Below are 20,545 nucleotides of genomic sequence, written 5' to 3' on the forward strand. Positions count from 1 at the left end.
ATGCAGGGGACACGGGTTTGAGCCCTGGTCCGGGAAGATCACACATGCTGCGGAGCAACTAAGCCCATGCACCACAGCTACTGAGCCTGTGCTCTAGGGCCCGTGAGCCACAACTACTGCAGCCCGCGCGCCTAGAGCCCGTGCTCTGCAACGAGAAGCCACCGCAATGAGAAGCCCACACGCGGCAACAAAGGGTAGCCCCCATTCGCCGCAACTAGAGAAAGCCCGCGCACAGCAACGAAGACCCAACGCAGCCAATAAATAAGTAAATTTATTAATAGCTCACTGAATAGTGTCTACTCCATCAGAAAATTTTCTTTTTGAAATGATTGTTTTCTGTGCCTTTTGATCATGCTGGTAAGCGTTACACTATCAGAAATCACCTACCATCCTCAGAGGAGAAATTCGAGTTTCTGGCTGTACTGGTCCCTGAGTTAAGGACGGTGTGTACATTTCTCCTGAATGATTCTGGTTTTAATCATGATACTGTTGGGATGACATGCAATCTCCCGCCTTCACAATCCAGCTGGGACTTTACATCCATGAGAAGTAGGACATGTGAATGTTTTGTCTCCTTAAGTATTGGCACAAATGTCAACATTTCCGATTAGAGACCCGCACCCACAGAAGAGGCCACTGGGTCATTTGCTAATTCCCCGTTCTTCTTAGTTTTCTGACTTGGTGCTGTGGCCAGGTGTTGCCTCGGGGTTCAGCTCTGGACCCAGGCTGTCCCACCCTAGCCCACCACCCGTCCTAACTAACCAGCAATGGCGAAGCAGGTGGCCCCAAGGGAAGAAGAACCGTGGGAAGTGTTGAATCCCGACTCTACCGCTTATTAGCAGGGTGGCTCTGGGCTACTTGCTCAGCTTCTCTGAGGCTCTGTTCTCTCGTAAAATGGGAGGGATAATAGTGGATAGGATGGTGGTAGGGCGTAACTGGTTTTCAAGGGTTTCACACACTTAGTGCTGTATACATGGTATTGTGGTTACTGTTCTCTTGAAATACGTCAGTAAGTTTGGGGAACTCGAACCAGTGCCTGCAGCAGCTCCCCACTCCAGCCCACCCCAGAGACTGTGGTCCCTGCAGAAGAAGAGACTTTGGCCTCACCGTGCTCCTGACCTTCCACTGCTCTTCCTTTTGCAGAGGCCCTGAGGCAGGAGCTGGCGGAGCAGCGGGCTGCCTGCTCTGAGCACCAGAAGGACTTGGAAGCGCTGCAGGCTGAGCTGAGGGCCCCGGGCAGTGTGGGCAGGCCACAGGCCATCAGCCAGTGTCCAGGGGACAGCGAGGACCGTGCCGGCACTGCAGAGGTCAGCACCCCTGCCCTGCCCATGCCACACCCTTCTTGGAGCAGTGTCAGGGAGAGGCTCTGGGTGCTCGGTCACCCCCTGTCTGAAGGGGGGAAGAACCTCTCTTTCCACAGGCCTGGGGGACACTTGATGAGCCTGCAGGCTCCCATCTTTGGAAAGGAAAAACAAGCTTTAAGTGCAGCGTGTTATTTTAAATGCACATGCAGTGGGATCTCAGGGTGTTGGTGCCAGACAGGGTCCGTCCTGTAGACCTGCAGAGAGTTTCTCAGAACACCTCCCCAGACAGACTCCCCGTCTAGACCTCCCTGTTCCTGTGAGGACAGGTGAGCTTGTCACCAGAGGTCAGTGCTGAGTCTCCTTGAACTTTCTGGTCAGACTCGGCCCATCATCCCCCTCCTTGCCCTCCATAATTCCTACCTTGCTGGGTAGCACAGGGACCTCCTAACAACCCAGGCATCTCTCCCCAGCCCACCACATACGGCTTCAGGTATTCATCTAAAGTGCATCTGTGTAAAGCCTTCAGTGGCTCCCGACTGCTGTGAGAATAAGCTCCCAGTGGTCAGTCTGGCATTGAAAAGCCTTTACCCACTGGCTGCATATCCCTCTCTGCTCTAAATGCAGGCTCTGCATCCTGCCTCACTGCCTTTGCATGTGCCCTGGCCCCTGCCTGGGACCCCTTCCTCCCTCTTCAGTGCCCAGTCAGTCCCTCCGTGCTACGGGCCTCCCCTCCACACCCGTGACCTCTCTACCCTCTGAGCTCCTGGAGCACTTCCTGTTGCTATAGCTCAGCTGGCACCCACCTCTACTGCCTGTCCTGTTGGAGAACCACCACTTCATGGATTCCCTTGTTTCCTCGCCTGGACTAGGCATCCTTTGAGAACAAGCCATGTCTGCTTCATCTCATCCCCCTGCCCCACCCCCAGTGCTCGGCACACAGCTCTGCACACAGTAGAGTCTCCACCAGGGTGTGCAGACGACCACGACTGGTTGGTGTCCCAGCCCTGCTCAAGACCGCAGGAACATGGGGATGGTTCATTCCAGATTTTGCTGGTACTGAGAACCTGAAGACAATTTCTGTGCTTAATGAGAATCATTAACAAATGATGTATCACGATGAGTTCAGCTCAGTTGGTAAAGTCTAGCAGAGGGAAAACAGAATATGATCCATTAAATGTTCTAGGCTGGTGGGGGCCACCTGGACCTGTGGAAGGAGCTAGGGGAAGTGTGGGATGGTGACAGCTGGTGGCTGGAGGGCCCAATATTGGGCCCTCTGCAATGAATGACAGGCTTGCCTGAGGGCTACGGAGAGAGACCCGGGCTGGGTAGATGAGACGGTACCTGGTCATCCACACCCAATCCTCACCTACACCTCACTGGAGGGAAGCCCTGAACCCTCCGGGAGGAACAGCAAGGCCCTGGGTGATGTCCCCCCCAGAGAAGAAGTATATCCACAAGAAGGAACAGCCCCAGGCAGCAGGAGTGAAAGGGGGGTGCAACGTCAGGATGCATTCCCAGCGTGGCCACCACTGCAGGTAAGTGGTGTTGCATCCACTGGGATCTTCTGAGGAGCCCCATGAAAGAATTCTCAAATCTGTCGCAGCCAAGTACAGAGGGGGATGCACTTATCCAGCAGCTTCTCCCTCCCACCAGTCAAGGGTGGCCCCACAGGACTTTAACCCCACAGGCTCTTCAGGTCATGCAGGTGTGAGTGCCGGGTGGTGCCCATGGGCATCCCACACTATGCAAACCCCAGGGCTGGAACCAAGAGGTACAGGGCCTGGGCCGCACACGCTCCCTGTGCAATGCTGTTCAGTCTTTGGAAGGAACAGATGCACAAACCTTCAGGCCCGTTTGCATGGACTTGAAAACTGCTACATTCACTAATCGGGGATGAACGCTGACCCCATTTAATGGTGGATATCAGTCTTTGTATTTCTGTCTGAACCATTGACATTCAAGCATCATTTCGCAGCAAGCATTCATTTGGCACCTGCTGAATCCCAGCCACTGTGCTAGGTGCTATAGGATTGGGAAGAGGAAGAGGAGATGGCTCCTTCCCGGAACAGCTGCTGGTCTGGTGGAGGAAACCAGCATTTCAACAAATCAGTGCACTTCCTTATAACCTCTACACGGAGAGGATCTAGCTCTCAGAGAAGAGAAAGCTTGTCGCCTCTCCCCTGAGGGGTCGAGAAGGCATCACCAAGGCAGGAATGGTTGGGTGTGGAAGGCACCCTAGGTAAAGAGACGGGCAAGGGCAAGTGCGGGGCAGTGGATTACAACTGTGGTGGCCTTAGAGTCACCTGGGAGCCTTTTTCAAAAGACACAGGGCTGGGATGTACCCAGACCCGCTGTATCAGAATCCTGTGAGGTGATGTGACATTGTTATCGTTCAGCAAATATTCACTCTCCCCTTCCCCTGCCCTGTGTGGTTTCGCCCCAAGTTCCCATGTTGAAGCCCTAACCACCAATAGGATGGAATTTGGGAATGAGATCTTTGGGGGGTAATTAGTGAATTAGTGTCGTAACAAGAAGAGACTCAGAGACATCCTACCCCCCTTCCCCCCCACCCCCCCACTCCACACATGTGCAGTGTTGGGCTTGTTTTCATTTAAGCCACATTCTTGGCTCACCAGCATTATTAGACTTTTTGAGGGCCACATTTGGCCAACTCTCAAAGCAGGAAACTTTAAGAGACTAGACGTGAGCTCCTGAATCAGGAGCCCGATTTGGGTTCCAGGCTGGGTCTTTGCCGCGGCACATCTCTGGCCCTTGTCTGCCACTGCGCCTCCTGCAAACGGCTCTTCTGGCTGCTTTCTCCCTAGGAGGGGGCCGGTCCGGGCCAGGCGGGCTCCCCGACGGGCAAGGGCGCCGGCGAGCAGGAGCCGAGAGAGCGGTGCGGCCTCTGGGAGGACAACTCGCAGCTCAAGGAAACAGTGCGGCGGCTGCAGGCCGAGGTGGAACAGCACCGGCAGGAGGCGCTGCAGCTCCGCCACCAGCGCAGGTAGCTCTGCGGGTCGGGGCTTCTCTCCTCTGCCGCTTGGTGAGCCTCTGGGATCTAAGATTGGGTTGCACCCTCAGCATCTTCCCAAAGAAAGGACTCCCTAGTACGCCAGCACTTCACTGATGTTACTCCTTTGACCCATGGAAAGGATCAGTGGTCTAGGAATTCTAGATCTCATTAGCCCTGAAATGGGGGGAGGGGTACCCTATTTCCCTACAGATCAGGGAATTTATGGAATCAAACTTAACGATGCCAAAAGTATCCTCAAAACTAGCCTTAGGGAGTCAGTGCAGTGGAATAGTTAAGACAGTTCTGTGTGCTCTTTTTTTTTTTTTTTTTTTTCAAATTTTAATCTAAGGCTTAACGCATTACACTTTATTGATGAAAATACTACATTCACATAATTCATAAAACCAGAGCTAGAAGGGCCTTAGAAAATAATCACACTTGCATGGTATGCTGACAAATAAGTTACATATCGTTTCTGTACAGTATTCTCTTCACACCATGTATAATCTTGACATTACCAATTATAATTATAGATACATTAATGTTGAACTTACAGTTTTAATCCTTACAAATCATTGTTCCTGTTCATCACTGATGAATGGATAAACAAAATGTGGTACACATCCATACAATGGAATGGTATTCAGTTATAAAAAGAAATCGAGTTCTGATACATGCTACAACATGGATGAACCTTGAAAACATGATGCTAAGTGAAAGAAGCCACATATAACCAAAGGCCACATATTTCATGATTCCATTTTTATGAAATGTCCAAAACAGGCAAATCCACAGAGACAGAAAATATATTAGTTGTTGCCAGAGGCTGCAGGAAGGAGAGAGTTGGGGGTGACTGCTAACAGATGCAGGCTCTCTTCTGAGGGTGATGGAGATGTTCTGGAATTACTGGTGATGGTCACAACACAGGGATATACTAAGAACCAGTTTTAAATGGCATATTTTATGCGAATTTCATCTCAATTTTTTTAACTACAGAAACAGTCAATGTTCCAATAAAGAGAATCATGGTATCAGCATGATCACAATTAGAATAAAAAAGGCATAACATGAAAATGTCACAATTACTGGGCAAGGGAAATTCTGATGACACATTTAAGGGCACATTAAAGGATAAAACTGCTATTGCTGTTAAAACATGTGAAGGTGATCCTTCCCAGAAACTGAAATTAAAATTTTTACAAGAAGCCAAAATCCTCAAGCAATATAATCATCCCAGTACTGTCAAATTTATCAAAGTTCGCACACAAATACAGCCTATCTACATGATTAAGGAACTGGTTCCAGGAGGCGATTTCCTCTCCTTTCTGAGAAAGAAGGACGAGCTAAAACAGTTAGTGAAATTTTCATTAGCTGCTGCTTCTGGATGGCAAATCTCGAGTAAACATTGTATACACAGGAACCTTGCTGCAAGAAACTGCCTGGAGGTGAAAATAAGGTTCTGAAAATCAGTGACTTTGGAATGTCTCGTCAAGAGGATGGTGGTGTGGGACTTCCCTGGTGGCACAGTGGTTAGGAATCCGCCTGCCAATGCAGGGGACACAGGTTTGAGCCCTGGTCTGGGAAGATCCCACATGCCGCAGAGCAGCTAGGCCCGTGCACCACAACTACTGAGCCTGCGCTCTAGAGCCCGTGAGCCGGAACTACTGAGCCCACGTGCCACAACTACTGAAGCCCGCGGGCCCTGAGCCTGAGCTCTGCAACAAGAGAAGCCACCGCAGTGAGAAGCCCACACACCGCAACGGAAAGTAGCCCCTGCTCGCGCAATTAGAGAAAGCCCGCGTGCAGCAAACGAAGACCCAGTGCAGCCAAAAATAAATAAATATATAAATTTATTTAAAAAAAGAGGATGGTGGTGTGTATTCATCTTCTGATTTAAAGCAGATTCCCATTAAATGGACAGCACCAGAAGCTCTTAATTATAGGAGATACCATTCTGAGAGTGACGCATGGAGCTTTGGCGTCCTCCTCTAGGAGACCTTCAGCTTAGGGGTCTGTCCATACCCTTGATTGAAAGTCTTCATTATCTGTGCTTGTCCGAGGACTGTTTCTTCTCTTCCTTTCCTCCTGAACTGTCCCATTTCTCTTTCTTTTCTATCTTTCCTTTATCATGCCTGGACTCCTTTTTGCCACCAGAGGAGATTTTATCCATTTTTTCAGATTTAAATGAGTCACCGCCTTTTTCTTTGCCTGACGGTTTTGACTTATTCTTTTCCTTGTCTTTCTCATTTGGATAAGGAGACTCACACGGACTCTCACTTTTGTGTTTTGAAACCCCCATTGTTCCATGTTCCTCTTTCCGCCTCTTGGTTAATAAGTCTGGTGGCACTTCTCGGTCACTGTCTGAGTGATCCCTTTTCCGCTCTTTCCTGTCCTTTTCATCTTTTATTTCTCTTTCTCTGGATCTTTCCCTCAACTTGTCCAAATCTTTCTTGTCCATTTCTCTCTCCTTACTCTTGGACAGTGGTGGAGGAGTATGATTAATGTAGAGCTTTGCTGAAGATTCCTTGAGTTTGATGAGACTGTCCTGTAGAAAATGAATGGAGATGACAGGTGAGCTGGCATAGCTCTCAGAACCCAGAGGAACTTTGGGAAGTACTGTTGAGCAATGTGATGGAGAAGGGTAGGTATCAATTTTGCGACGTTTTAGTTCCCTTTCAACCTCTGCAATATCTGATCGGGGAACAGGTGACTTCAAGGACCCAGAAGCTGGTGTCTTCTCTCCTCCTTTAACATTTTCCTTTAATTTCATTTCCTTTGCTATATCTCTTTCTCTGGATGGCTCCTTCTCTCTTTCCTTTTCTTGAGTCGACTTTGATTCTGCATTGGGGACAGTGGTCTTGAATTTCTCATCTTTAGCTTTTCCTTCCTTCTTGAATTTTTCTTTCTCTTTGTCAGACTTAGGTGTTCTTTCCTTCGTCTCTCTTGCTTTTTCATCTTTACTTGGCCGTTCTTCCTTTGGTTTTTCTTTACCATCTTTACCAAGTACTCGGGCCTCTGGAGTAGTAGCTGGAGTCTTTTCTTTTTTCTCTTTTTCTTTCTCTTTCCCTTTTTCTTTGCCATTTTCTTTAACAGCTTTGCTGTTAGAGCCACTATTTCCATTGCTTGAATTCCCTTTTGGTGTGGCATTAGAAGCTTTATTAACTGCTCTCACACTCCACTGAGATCTCTCCCTTGATTTATCAGTCTCATCGTTACTGCTTTCAACCGATTTAGGTGCACTTCCTGTTGACGATGAAGAAAGCCCACTACAAGGCCCATTTTGTATACTGGCAATTGCATTCCTCGGAGGGGGGTCTTTGTGATGAAACTCCTTTTCAGGTATCATGTATGACTTTCTACTTTTCAACTGCCCAGCGTAGCCCATAGCCAATGCATATAGATCTGGCCTCTTCTCTTTCTCCTCTTGGCAGATTTTATGCACTCTTCTTTCCAAAGCCTGACCCAGATTCAAAACTTTTGGGTACCAAGGAAGTATTTTTGTTAGCACAATCAAGATATTCCTGATGTGAGTACATTCGCCTGTTTCAAGGCAATGTACCGATGCCTTGGTTAGTTTGTAGTGCCATTTATGTACAACGTGTCGAAAATTTTCATAGTCTAATTGATCGGCTTTATTTCCACCATCAAAACCAGTTGCCCGTAATATAGTAAGAAATCCTGGATAATTTCCACATTCCTTTTCATATGTGGCTCTATCACTGTGCCACCTGGTCACAGTCTCTAACATGCAGCAAAGGAATCTTCCATATCGACTAGCTTCATTTTCAGTACAGCTTGCGACTGTGTAAATTATACCAGAGAAAACTCGATCATAGCAAAGAAGTGTGGAAAACTTTGGAGTTTTCTGTCGATGTACCAATTCAACAAAACGAGCACAGTAAACAGCATCAGTTGCTGAAAAAATGCATCGAGGAAATACACACAGCTGTAGAAATTTTGTGATGGTCTCATTTTTGGTAGATTTTGCTAAAAGCCAACTGTCCTTTTCCAGTTTCAGTCTCTGTAGCACTCGCTGTACATGTTCCATCTGCTTCTTTTCTTCTTCAAGAAGCTTGTCCTGAAGGGCAGTACATCGCTCCTTCTCTTTTTTCTTTTTATTTGGAGGCATTTCCTGATTGTCATCAATTGCTTTCATCTGGACTTTAAGTTTATTGACTTCCCGTTCATAGCTGGTATGTGGAACTGCAAGGTCATACATTGTCAGTGACCAGAATGTGGCATAGAACTGAGGGCTGATGTCATCCCAGACTTTGGAAACACATAAGGAAACCACTGCTTCATGCACAGGAGCCATCACCATTTCACATGATGTAATGTACTTGTGAACTTTATGTTGCTGTTTATTTCCCTTCCCTGATTTTTTAAGTTCATCATACTTGGACGAAATACGGTGTGCATACATTGGCCTAGACAGGAAAAATGCTGCATCATGGGGTGTGTGAAATTCATTACAGAGCACATCCATTGAAGGCACTCGCTTTATATAATCCTCTGTGCTTAGATTAGACGCTAAAAAGCCACCAAACTGTACCAGGGTATCATGACACTGATCATAGAGCTTTCCCACAAGTTTCAAATGTTTCTCTCCACCTTCCTGAAAGATTACCCCATTCCTCTGCTGAGCCATAAGCACATAGAGAGGAAGAGCAAGATCATGGTCTAATAGTGCATCCTTTAATCTCTGGGAGGATTTTTTAGTGTTTCTTATCTGGCCAAAGTAACCACCCTCAGCTTTTAGTTGCTCTCCACCAGTCATGGCCTCTAGTTGCTCCACTGTCATTTCTTCTGTAATTTCTATCCCTGCCATTTTCTGTACCACTTCTTTCAATATAAGCAGGTCACAACTTTTGCCTGCCTTTAGCTGATTAGCCACATATTGAAGAAGACCAGCAAGATCAATTGGATATTTACGAAAAACTGCACCACAGAAACTAGCCAGACTCTGAAGCCAGCTTGAGATGGTTGTGTCGTCATGTTTCATTCTCTCCTTTTCTGGATTAGCTAAAGCTTCAATGATACAATAGGCCAAGACGTCATAATTCAGTGACGTGAGGTATTTCAATGAATCCACTACAGGCGTTATTAGGTTATCATACTTCTGTATTTGTGACAAGATATAATCAAACAAAATGGTTGGATTGCTGTGGCTCAACTTCCCAATTTGTCTTCCAGAGGGCTTCACATTTTCCTTGGTTAGACGCTTCATGATATATTTGGCTCTGTCTATTGTTTGAGCTTTAACTTTTACTAGAAGTGGATGACTGTTGTAAGTTTCATTCTTCCACTGGCCATACAGACGATATCTATGCTGGTATGGAAATGTTTTAAACATTCCCCACAGTTCCTCAGACATACAAGCATTGCAGCCCATCAAAGAAAGAGATGGAAGTAATACCTGGCCAGTAATGCTAAGCAAGCAGCTAAGGATAATTTCCGTCTTCTCTTTATCTTCTTGTTTGCTTCCGTCAGACTGAAACGCCTTCATAAATGACTTGCCTATCCGCACCACTTTTGCGAATAAAATGGGATCGTGAGAAAGGTGAGGACCAAGGTAACAGAACATATTGAAGACGTCTCTCCTCAAATCTTCAAAGCTCTCTGCTTGTTTTGGTGCTCTCTCGTTTTGCAAAGCATCAACAGGTGAGCCTTTAGCACCTTTAGGAACGCCAACTCTTCGGTAGAGAGGCTCAATAGTTATATGAATAAGCTTGCAAATAGCAAGGGCTATTAGTTTATGTGAAGCTGCATAGTATGGAGGCATCTGATCCATAATGTTCTGTGCATGCTGCCAATCACCAATCTTTAACAAGGCTTCCAACAAACCAAGTTTTTGGTTGTCAGGTGGCTTCTCCACTTTCTCCTCTTCTTTTTCCTTTTCTTTCTCTCGTTGGTCAATTTTATCGGAAGACAGTACAACCATTGTAAGTTTTCTAACAATCTGCTTAGCTGCTACAATTTCTCGCTTGTGTTCATCCATAATGCAATCATCAGCTGGAAGAAGATGTACATAAAGATCATCGAAATCAATAAGGTTAAATTGTAGAAGTACTGCTGCAACTCTGTACAAAGATGAAGGAGTCTCTCCATTTGGTTCCTGGTAAAACTTGAATTTGAACCCAAGAATATGACACAGTGTTTGCGGTTCACACATACTCATGTAAGAGTCTAATAAAGATATAAAGAAGTCATCGTGTTCTGGCCTGCATTCAAACACTTCTAAAATGACATCCAGAACTCTATTGGGATCCAGATTAAAGCATCCTATTAAAGATGTGATATTTTCTGAGATCAAATCACTAGAAATATTTCCAGATAGATCTTGCCCCAATTCAGCAATCAGCCTGGCATAACCTTCATTTTCTTCTCTTAACAAATTAAATTTTTGCTGCTTATAAAAGAGTTTTGTCTTGATTTTCACTGACTTTTGATTGAATTGCTGTGATTGTTTGATAAGCCCTAACGATTCCAGTGTTTCTGGATCCAAGCGTTCCTTTAGAACTGTGTCTGAAACGAAATACAAACATGCTAATACCAACTGTGTAAAACAGTCTCTCTTGCTTTTTTCTTCTAGACAATTTGTCTCAGTATCTAATATGCAGAATACGTCAGCAAGAAGGGAGGGCATATCCTCACAAAATTCACTAATGTCGTTAAGAACATTAGATGCCTGTTCATGCTTTAGATTTCCTTTAACGACATGGTATGATAACTCATAAAGAGCTTGCTGGAAATCTCTATAAGTTGAACTATCATGGCTTTTATGTTCACTGAGGATCCGGCATAAATGCAAAAATTCACCTCTCCCTGATTTCTCCCAGTTCTTTATCCACTCTGCGGGAAGCACGACAGCTGCGTCCGCCATCTTCCCCTCACTAGGAGCAAAAACCCGATGTGCAGCAGGCGAGCGAGGGGTCGAAGGGGAGCACCGCCCACGGGAATGCCGGGAGCCGCGTCTGTGTGCTCATAATTAGCTGCGTGACGTTGGGCGAGTCTGCTCATCTCTCCAAGACTCTGCCCTTACCTGTAAAATGTAGAAAACACCACCCCCTCTCAGGGCTGTTGTAGAATGCAGTGAAATGTATAGGAAATGTATAGGAAGATGCTTAGCACTGCCCCTGGCACTTGGTAAATTGTGGTGGCTGCCTTGTCCAGGCTGGATAGCCCTTGATTATCAAGTCCTGAATTCATGGCCTTCTTTTTCCCTGGCTGGAAAGTTTATAACTACAACTTTAATTTCATTAATAGATATAGGACTTTTCAAGTTATCTGTTTCTTCCTGAGTGAGCTTTGGTAGTTTGTATCTTTGAAGGCATTTGTCCATTTCACCCCAGAGTTGGAATGTTCCAGTCTCTGGCATAAAGTTCAAGTGAAAGTAGGCCTGAGGCTCATCTGAGAAACAGCCATGAATCCACCTGGCCAAGGTGGAGCACCTTAAATTCAGTTAGAGACTCACCATGTGACACTGGAATAAGGAGACTGGACCAGAGGAGGGGCTCCTAACCATTTCCGATTACAGCCCCCTCCAGGTGAGGAAAACGATGTCCCTCTCCTGGAGAAGGATATCATCACACAAAAATATGCATGTACTTTCAGAAGGTGTCAGGCCCCCTGAGGCTGGTCTGAGGATCCCTTAGTGCCCCCAAGGTTAAGAAAAGTGATAGCTGATGGTCAGTATAGGTCAGTATATGGTCAGTATAGGGATAGGGGATTTAAAAAAATGGTTATTATGGGATTACATGAAATCATGTGTGTGAAACTTTTGAAAATTGTAAAATACTATAGAATTTAAAAAATAAAAAGAGAATCAAAAAAACTTTTTATTTTATAATAATTTTAGATTTACAGAAGAGCTTCAAAGACAGCGTGATTTACCTCTCCCAGTGTCGACATCTCACATACCAACAGTACATTGTCAAAGTTAAGAAATGAACATTGGTACATTACCATTAACTAAGTTCTGGACTTTATTTGGATCTTGCCAGTTACTCCACTAATGCCCTCTCTCTGCTCCATGAGGCCATCCAGTTTACCTCATTCATTTCATTGTCGTGTCTCCTTAGTCTCTTGTAATTTGTGATATTATTCAGTCTTCCTTGTCTTTCATGGTTCAGATACTTTGGTGAGTGGTGGTCAGGAATTTTCAGTTGAGGTTTGTCTGAGGTTTTCTCATGAATCCACTGGGGTTATGCATTTGGGGGAAGCACACCGCAGAGATGAAGTGACCTGCTCATCACATCTAATTCGGGGTACACGATATCAATGTGACTTTTTCCTGGTGATGTTATCATTGATCACCTGGGTTAGGTGATGTCTGTCAGTTTTCTCCACTAGAGCATACTTTCCTCCTCTTTCCATATTGTATCTGTTAGAAGCAAGTCAGTAAGTCCTGCCCACAGGTCCCAGGATAACTGCCATGCTTTCCCATGACCCGCCTCCCTTGCCACTCTTGAGAGTGAGATATGGGAATGTAGAGTTCCTTCTCCTTCCCCTGAACGTGCCTCTATCTGGATAGGATGTGCACAACTGAGGCCGCCATTTAACGACCAAGGGGGCCAACATCCTGAAGACAATGCCCACACGTCAGGGATAGCAGTGCAGAAGGATGGACAGAACATGGGCTCCTGATGATGTTGTCAATCTGTGAACAAATATTTAATGAACAAATGAACATAATGGGAAGAGCTCTCTAGTTTTTGCCCAGCTATTTCACAAACGTTTCGAGGGGGCTCATAAGGAAGAAACCTAATAACATTCTGTGCCAGTGATTTTCCCTCCCACGGACTTGCTGTTAAGTGGGATGATACATTTTCTTGTATAAGATGGTTAGAGTTGGGTTTCTTCTTGCTTATAGCAGAAAGAAAACGGATACTCTACCCTTTTAGAAAAATCCTCCTGCAAACAAGCAACCTTTTTGAAATACCTCTCTGGAGACTCTTACAGAGATGTCCTTTAAACACGGCTGATGTTTTTATCTGAGAGAGAAAGTGTGTGTGTACTTGTGTGTAAAGGCAGCAGGACATAGAGTGTTGAGCAGAAGAGCAACCAGCTAAGAGAAGCAGGTGGGAGAAAAAGCTCAACCGAAGGCATCGAGTGCTTACCGTTCCCACAAGAGGGATAAAGGAGAGGAGAGGACAGTTTTCACTCAGTGGGTATTGCATGCCAGGCAATAGGAGCTCTAAATACATGATTTTATCGACTCCCCATGATGGGCTTAGAGATTTAAAGTGGCTTAAAATCTGACTCCAAAGTCCTGCCACTTTCCTTTACCACCCCAATCCAATCCTTAGACAAGATCTCTAGAAATGTCCCCAGTCCCTCCACTTTTCTCCATCTCCGGCGTTACCACCCTGATCCAAGCCCCATCATCCATTTCCCGGTCTGCGGCATCTCGCACCTAACTGGTGTCTCAACTGCCAACCTCACTCCTCCTCCCTATGGTCTGTTGTCTGCACTGTCTATTGGTCGCTCCTCTCTCCAGAATGATTCAAGGACATCTCAGTGTGCGAATCCAAACTCTTTCCTGTGGTCCCTTCGGATTTCCACGATCTGGTCCTGCTTGTCTCTGCAGCCTCATCTTGTACATTTTTCACTCCACTCACCGAGCTCCAGCTTCCTTGGCTTTCTTACTGTTCTTCCAGGTACTTCCGAACTTAGGGCCTTTGCCCATTTGTCCTCTTTGCCTGGAATGCAACATCATCCACCATTTCTTGGCATGGCTGATGTTTTTCAACCTGCAGGTCCTGACACAGGAAGCTTTCACTGAGCACACCAGGGTAGCTCCTCTCTGTGTGTCACCCAGGGTACTCCCTTTATTACCTTCATCTCAACTTGAATTATTTTTATTTCTCAGCTACTCTCCTTAACTGACTCCCCTGTTTAGAATGTTGGCTCCATGAAGGCTAGGACCTTCTCACCGCTGTGCCGCCAGCACTCAGAACCATGTTTAGCACATGGTAGGTGCTCCATAAATACTTAATGAACAAATGAACATAATTGGAAGAGCTCTCTATTTATTGCCCAGCTATTCCACAAAGGTTTCGAGGTGGCTCATAAAGAAGAAACCTAGTAACACAGAAAAATGTAAATGAACACCGAGAACATCAGAAATAGGGAGAGTGTAAATTAAATTACAAGAGCAACACCAGATACTTAAACCAATGCAATTCTTAAAAATGAGCCTAATCTTGGCTACGGGTTCCCTTTGTAAATAGTTCAATAAAGCCCTTTGTAAACGGCAAGGGGTTCTAGACATGGACTTCCTGCCCACCCAGCCTCACCTGACTGAATCAGAACGGTCACTTACCTGAACTGGGCCAAACTCTCTCACACTTGGACCAAGAGATACAGAGAAGGATTTGGACAGGGGGTGATATGTTCTGGAACTATGAAAAGAACAAGCCTTGGGCCATGGGCAAGGAGATGGAGCAGCTGGAAAAGCAAGCGTGGGAAGAGGAGCAGGAGTCCAGCATGGCCATGCGGAGATGGAGCAGCGGAAGAGCTCATGCAGCTTCAGAGAAGACGGTGGCAGCTGTAGCTGTCTGCTGACTCCCCAGTTCCCATGAGGCCATCTGAATTTCCCCAGTTAGATCAGCAGGACTCTGCTGGGTCCTTCTGACAAATCTTTTTCTTGAGCTTCTAAGTCTCTGTTTTTGGTCATCATGTGGTGCTGAGGCCAGGATTGATTGATAAGAGACGATAACACTGAGTCACACTAGGCTAGATTGTGCTGCAGTAACAAACATCCCCCCAGACTGAGTGGCTTACAAAGCAAAGACCTATTTACCACTTCTGCTACATATCCATCAAAGGTTGACTGCTGTTCTGCTGCAAAAAATCTTCACTCTGGGACCCAGACTGATGGAATAGCCTGTAGTACCAGTCACTGTGACCATCTCCTGCCTTCACCATCCAGCTGGGACCTTACATCCATGAGAAGTAGGACCTGTGAATGTTTTGTCTCCTTAAGTATTGGCACAAATGTCAACATTTCCGATTTGAGACCCACACCCCCAGAAGAGGCCACTGGGTCATTTGCTAATTCCCCGTTCTTCTTAGTTTTCTGACTTGGTGCTGTGGCCAGGTGTTGCCTCGGGGTTCAGCTCTGGACCCAGGCTGTCCCACCCTAGCCCACCACCCGTCCTAACTAACCAGCAATGGCGAAGCAGGTGGCCCCAAGGGAAGAAGAACCGTGGGAAGTGTTGAATCCTGACTCTACCGCTTATTAGCAGGGTGGCTCTGGGCTACTTGCTCAGCTTCTCTGAGGCTCTGTTCTCTCGTAAAATGGGAGGGATAATAGTGGATAGGATGGTGGTAGGGCTTAACTGGTTTTCAAGGGTTTCACACACTTAGTGCTGTATACATGGTATTGTGGTTACTGTTCTCTTGAAATACGTCAGTAAGTTTGGGGAACTCGAACCAGTGCCTGCAGCAGCTCCCCACTCCAGCCCACCCCAGAGACTGTGGTCCCTGCAGAAGAAGAGACTTTGGCCTCACCGTGCTCCTGACCTTCCACTGCTCTTCCTTTTGCAGAGGCCCTGAGGCAGGAGCTGGCGGAGCAGCGGGCTGCCTGCTCTGAGCACCAGAAGGACTTGGAAGCGCTGCAGGCTGAGCTGAGGGCCCCGGGCAGTGTGGGCAGGCCACAGGCCATCAGCCAGTGTCCAGGGGACAGCGAGGACCGTGCCGGCACTGCAGAGGTCAGCACCCCTGCCCTGCCCATGCCACACCCTTCTTGGAGCAGTGTCAGGGAGAGGCTCTGGGTGCTCGGTCACCCCCTGTCTGAAGGGGGGAAGAACCTCTCTTTCCACAGGCCTGGGGGACACTTGATGAGCCTGCAGGCTCCCATCTTTGGAAAGGAAAAACAAGCTTTAAGTGCAGCGTGTTATTTTAAATGCACATGCAGTGGGATCTCAGGGTGCTGGTGCCAGACAGGGTCCGTCCTGTAGACCGGCAGAGAGTTTCTCAGAACACCTCCCCAGACAGACTCCCCGTCTAGACCTCCCTGTTCCTGTGAGGACAGGTGAGCTTGTCACCAGAGGTCAGTGCTGAGTCTCCTTGAACTTTCTGGTCAGACTCGGCCCATCATCCCCCTCCTTGCCCTCCATAATTCCTACCTTGCTGGGTAGCACAGGGACCTCCTAACAACCCAGGCATCTCTCCCCAGCCCACCACATACGGCTTCAGGTATTCATCTAAAGTGCATCTGTGTAAAGCCTTCAGTGGCTCCCGACTGCTGTGAGAATAAGCTCCCAGTGGTCAGTCTGGCATTGAAAAGCCTTTACCCACTGGCTGCATATCCCTCTCTGCTCTAAATGCAGGCTCTGCATCCTGCCTCACTGCCTTTGCATGTGCCCTGGCCCCTGCCTGGGACCCCTTCCTCCCTCTTCAGTGCCCAGTCAGTCCCTCCGTGCTACGGGCCTCCCCTCCACACCCGTGACCTCTCTACCCTCTGAGCTCCTGGAGCACTTCCTGTTGCTATAGCTCAGCTGGCACCCACCTCTACTGCCTGTCCTGTTGGAGAACCACCACTTCATGGATTCCCTTGTTTCCTCGCCTGGACTAGGCATCCTTTGAGAACAAGCCATGTCTGCTTCATCTCATCCCCCTGCCCCACCCCCAGTGCTCGGCACACAGCTCTGCACACAGTAGAGTCTCCACCAGGGTGTGCAGACGACCACGACTGGTTGGTGTCCCAGCCCTGCTCAAGACCGCAGGAACATGGGGATGGTTCATTCCAGATTTTGCTGGTACTGAGAACCTGAAGACAATTTCTGTGCTTAATGAGAATCATTAACAAATGATGTATCACGATGAGTTCAGCTCAGTTGGTAAAGTCTAGCAGAGGGAAAACAGAATATGATCCATTAAATGTTCTAGGCTGGTGGGGGCCACCTGGACCTGTGGAAGGAGCTAGGGGAAGTGTGGGATGGTGACAGCTGGTGGCTGGAGGGCCCAATATTGGGCCCTCTGCAATGAATGACAGGCTTGCCTGAGGGCTACGGAGAGAGACCCGGGCTGGGTAGATGAGACGGTACCTGGTCATCCACACCCAATCCTCACCTACACCTCACTGGAGGGAAGCCCTGAACCCTCCGGGAGGAACAGCAAGGCCCTGGGTGATGTCCCCCCCAGAGAAGAAGTATATCCACAAGAAGGAACAGCCCCAGGCAGCAGGAGTGAAAGGGGGGTGCAACGTCAGGATGCATTCCCAGCGTGGCCACCACTGCAGGTAAGTGGTGTTGCATCCACTGGGATCTTCTGAGGAGCCCCATGAAAGAATTCTCAAATCTGTCGCAGCCAAGTACAGAGGGGGATGCACTTATCCAGCAGCTTCTCCCTCCCACCAGTCAAGGGTGGCCCCACAGGACTTTAACCCCACAGGCTCTTCAGGTCATGCAGGTGTGAGTGCCGGGTGGTGCCCATGGGCATCCCACACTATGCAAACCCCAGGGCTGGAACCAAGAGGTACAGGGCCTGGGCCGCACACGCTCCCTGTGCAATGCTGTTCAGTCTTTGGAAGGAACAGATGCACAAACCTTCAGGCCCGTTTGCATGGACTTGAAAACTGCTACATTCACTAATCGGGGATGAACGCTGACCCCATTTAATGGTGGATATCAGTCTTTGTATTTCTGTCTGAACCATTGACATTCAAGCATCATTTCGCAGCAAGCATTCATTTGGCACCTGCTGAATCCCAGCCACTGTGCTAGGTGCTATAGGATTGGGAAGAGGAAGAGGAGATGGCTCCTTCCCGGAACAGCTGCTGGTCTGGTGGAGGAAACCAGCATTTCAACAAATCAGTGCACTTCCTTATAACCTCTACACGGAGAGGATCTAGCTCTCAGAGAAGAGAAAGCTTGTCGCCTCTCCCCTGAGGGGTCGAGAAGGCATCACCAAGGCAGGAATGGTTGGGTGTGGAAGGCACCCTAGGTAAAGAGACGGGCAAGGGCAAGTGCGGGGCAGTGGATTACAACTGTGGTGGCCTTAGAGTCACCTGGGAGCCTTTTTCAAAAGACACAGGGCTGGGATGTACCCAGACCCGCTGTATCAGAATCCTGTGAGGTGATGTGACATTGTTATCGTTCAGCAAATATTCACTCTCCCCTTCCCCTGCCCTGTGTGGTTTCGCCCCAAGTTCCCATGTTGAAGCCCTAACCACCAATAGGATGGAATTTGGGAATGAGATCTTTGGGGGGTAATTAGTGAATTAGTGTCGTAACAAGAAGAGACTCAGAGACATCCTACCCCCCTTCCCCCCCACCCCCCCACTCCACACATGTGCAGTGTTGGGCTTGTTTTCATTTAAGCCACATTCTTGGCTCACCAGCATTATTAGACTTTTTGAGGGCCACATTTGGCCAACTCTCAAAGCAGGAAACTTTAAGAGACTAGACGTGAGCTCCTGAATCAGGAGCCCGATTTGGGTTCCAGGCTGGGTCTTTGCCGCGGCACATCTCTGGCCCTTGTCTGCCACTGCGCCTCCTGCAAACGGCTCTTCTGGCTGCTTTCTCCCTAGGAGGGGGCCGGTCCGGGCCAGGCGGGCTCCCCGACGGGCAAGGGCGCCGGCGAGCAGGAGCCGAGAGAGCGGTGCGGCCTCTGGGAGGACAACTCGCAGCTCAAGGAAACAGTGCGGCGGCTGCAGGCCGAGGTGGAACAGCACCGGCAGGAGGCGCTGCAGCTCCGCCACCAGCGCAGGTAGCTCTGCGGGTCGGGGCTTCTCTCCTCTGCCCCTTGGTGAGCCTCTGGGATCTAAGATTGGGTTGCACCCTCAGCATCTTCCCAAAGAAAGGACTCCCTAGTACGCCAGCACTTCACTGATGTTACTCCTTTGACCCATGGAAAGGATCAGTGGTCTAGGAATTCTAGATCTCATTAGCCCTGAAATGGGGGGAGGGGTACCCTATTTCCCTACAGATCAGGGAATTTATGGAATCAAACTTAACGATGCCAAAAGTATCCTCAAAACTAGCCTTAGGGAGTCAGTGCAGTGGAATAGTTAAGACAGTTCTGTGTGCTCTTTTTTTTTTTTTTTTTTTTCAAATTTTAATCTAAGGCTTAACGCATTACACTTTATTGATGAAAATACTACATTCACATAATTCATAAAACCAGAGCTAGAAGGGCCTTAGAAAATAATCACACTTGCATGGTATGCTGACAAATAAGTTACATATCGTTTCTGTACAGTATTCTCTTCACACCATGTATAATCTTGACATTACCAATTATAATTATAGATACATTAATGTTGAACTTACAGTTTTAATCCTTACAAATCATTGTTCCTGTTCATCACTGATGAATGGATAAACAAAATGTGGTACACATCCATACAATGGAATGGTATTCAGTTATAAAAAGAAATCGAGTTCTGATACATGCTACAACATGGATGAACCTTGAAAACATGATGCTAAGTGAAAGAAGCCACATATAACCAAAGGCCACATATTTCATGATTCCATTTTTATGAAATGTCCAAAACAGGCAAATCCACAGAGACAGAAAATATATTAGTTGTTGCCAGAGGCTGCAGGAAGGAGAGAGTTGGGGGTGACTGCTAACAGATGCAGGCTCTCTTCTGAGGGTGATGGAGATGTTCTGGAATTACTGGTGATGGTCACAACACAGGGATATACTAAGAACCAGTTTTAAATGGCATATTTTATGCGAATTTCATCTCAATTTTTTTAACTACAGAAACAGTCAATGTTCCAATAAAGAGAATCATGGTATCAGCATGATCATAATTAGAATAAAAAAGGCATAACATGAAAATGTCACAATTACTGGGCAAGGGAAATTCTGATGACACATTTAAGGGCACATTAAAGGATAAAACTGCTATTGCTGTTAAAACATGTGAAGGTGATCCTTCCCAGAAACTGAAATTAAAATTTTTACAAGAAGCCAAAATCCTCAAGCAATATAATCATCCCAGTACTGTCAAATTTATCAAAGTTCGCACACAAATACAGCCTATCTACATGATTAAGGAACTGGTTCCAGGAGGCGATTTCCTCTCCTTTCTGAGAAAGAAGGACGAGCTAAAACAGTTAGTGAAATTTTCATTAGCTGCTGCTTCTGGATGGCAAATCTCGAGTAAACATTGTATACACAGGAACCTTGCTGCAAGAAACTGCCTGGAGGTGAAAATAAGGTTCTGAAAATCAGTGACTTTGGAATGTCTCGTCAAGAGGATGGTGGT

At 47.2% G+C, this 20,545-nt stretch overlaps 2 protein-coding genes across 2 annotated transcripts in view; one reads left to right on the forward strand and one right to left on the reverse strand.

Moving 5' to 3' along the window:
- The window catches only part of LOC309816189 (protein FAM184B-like), a gene marked incomplete at its 5' end in the record, with an annotated part of 185,957 nt that overhangs the window by 13,649 nt on the left and 151,763 nt on the right, over positions 1-20,545 (forward strand). Inside the window, 2 exon segments of the mRNA XM_082643394.1 lie at positions 1,144-1,307; positions 4,130-4,308. Coding sequence (XP_082499520.1) covers positions 1,144-1,307; positions 4,130-4,308 — 343 coding nt within the window.
- On the reverse strand, positions 6,057-11,395 carry LOC309791830 (THO complex subunit 2-like). Its single transcript, XM_082600958.1, has one exon. It carries the CDS (start codon positions 11,198-11,200, stop codon positions 6,359-6,361), a length of 4,842 nt encoding a protein of 1,613 aa, XP_082457084.1. The 5' UTR covers positions 11,201-11,395; the 3' UTR covers positions 6,057-6,358.

This window comes from Mesoplodon mirus (genome assembly GCF_964341445.2).
Source record: "Mesoplodon mirus genome assembly, chromosome: 2".
In the NCBI taxonomy this organism is placed as follows: domain Eukaryota; kingdom Metazoa; phylum Chordata; class Mammalia; order Artiodactyla; family Ziphiidae; genus Mesoplodon; species Mesoplodon mirus.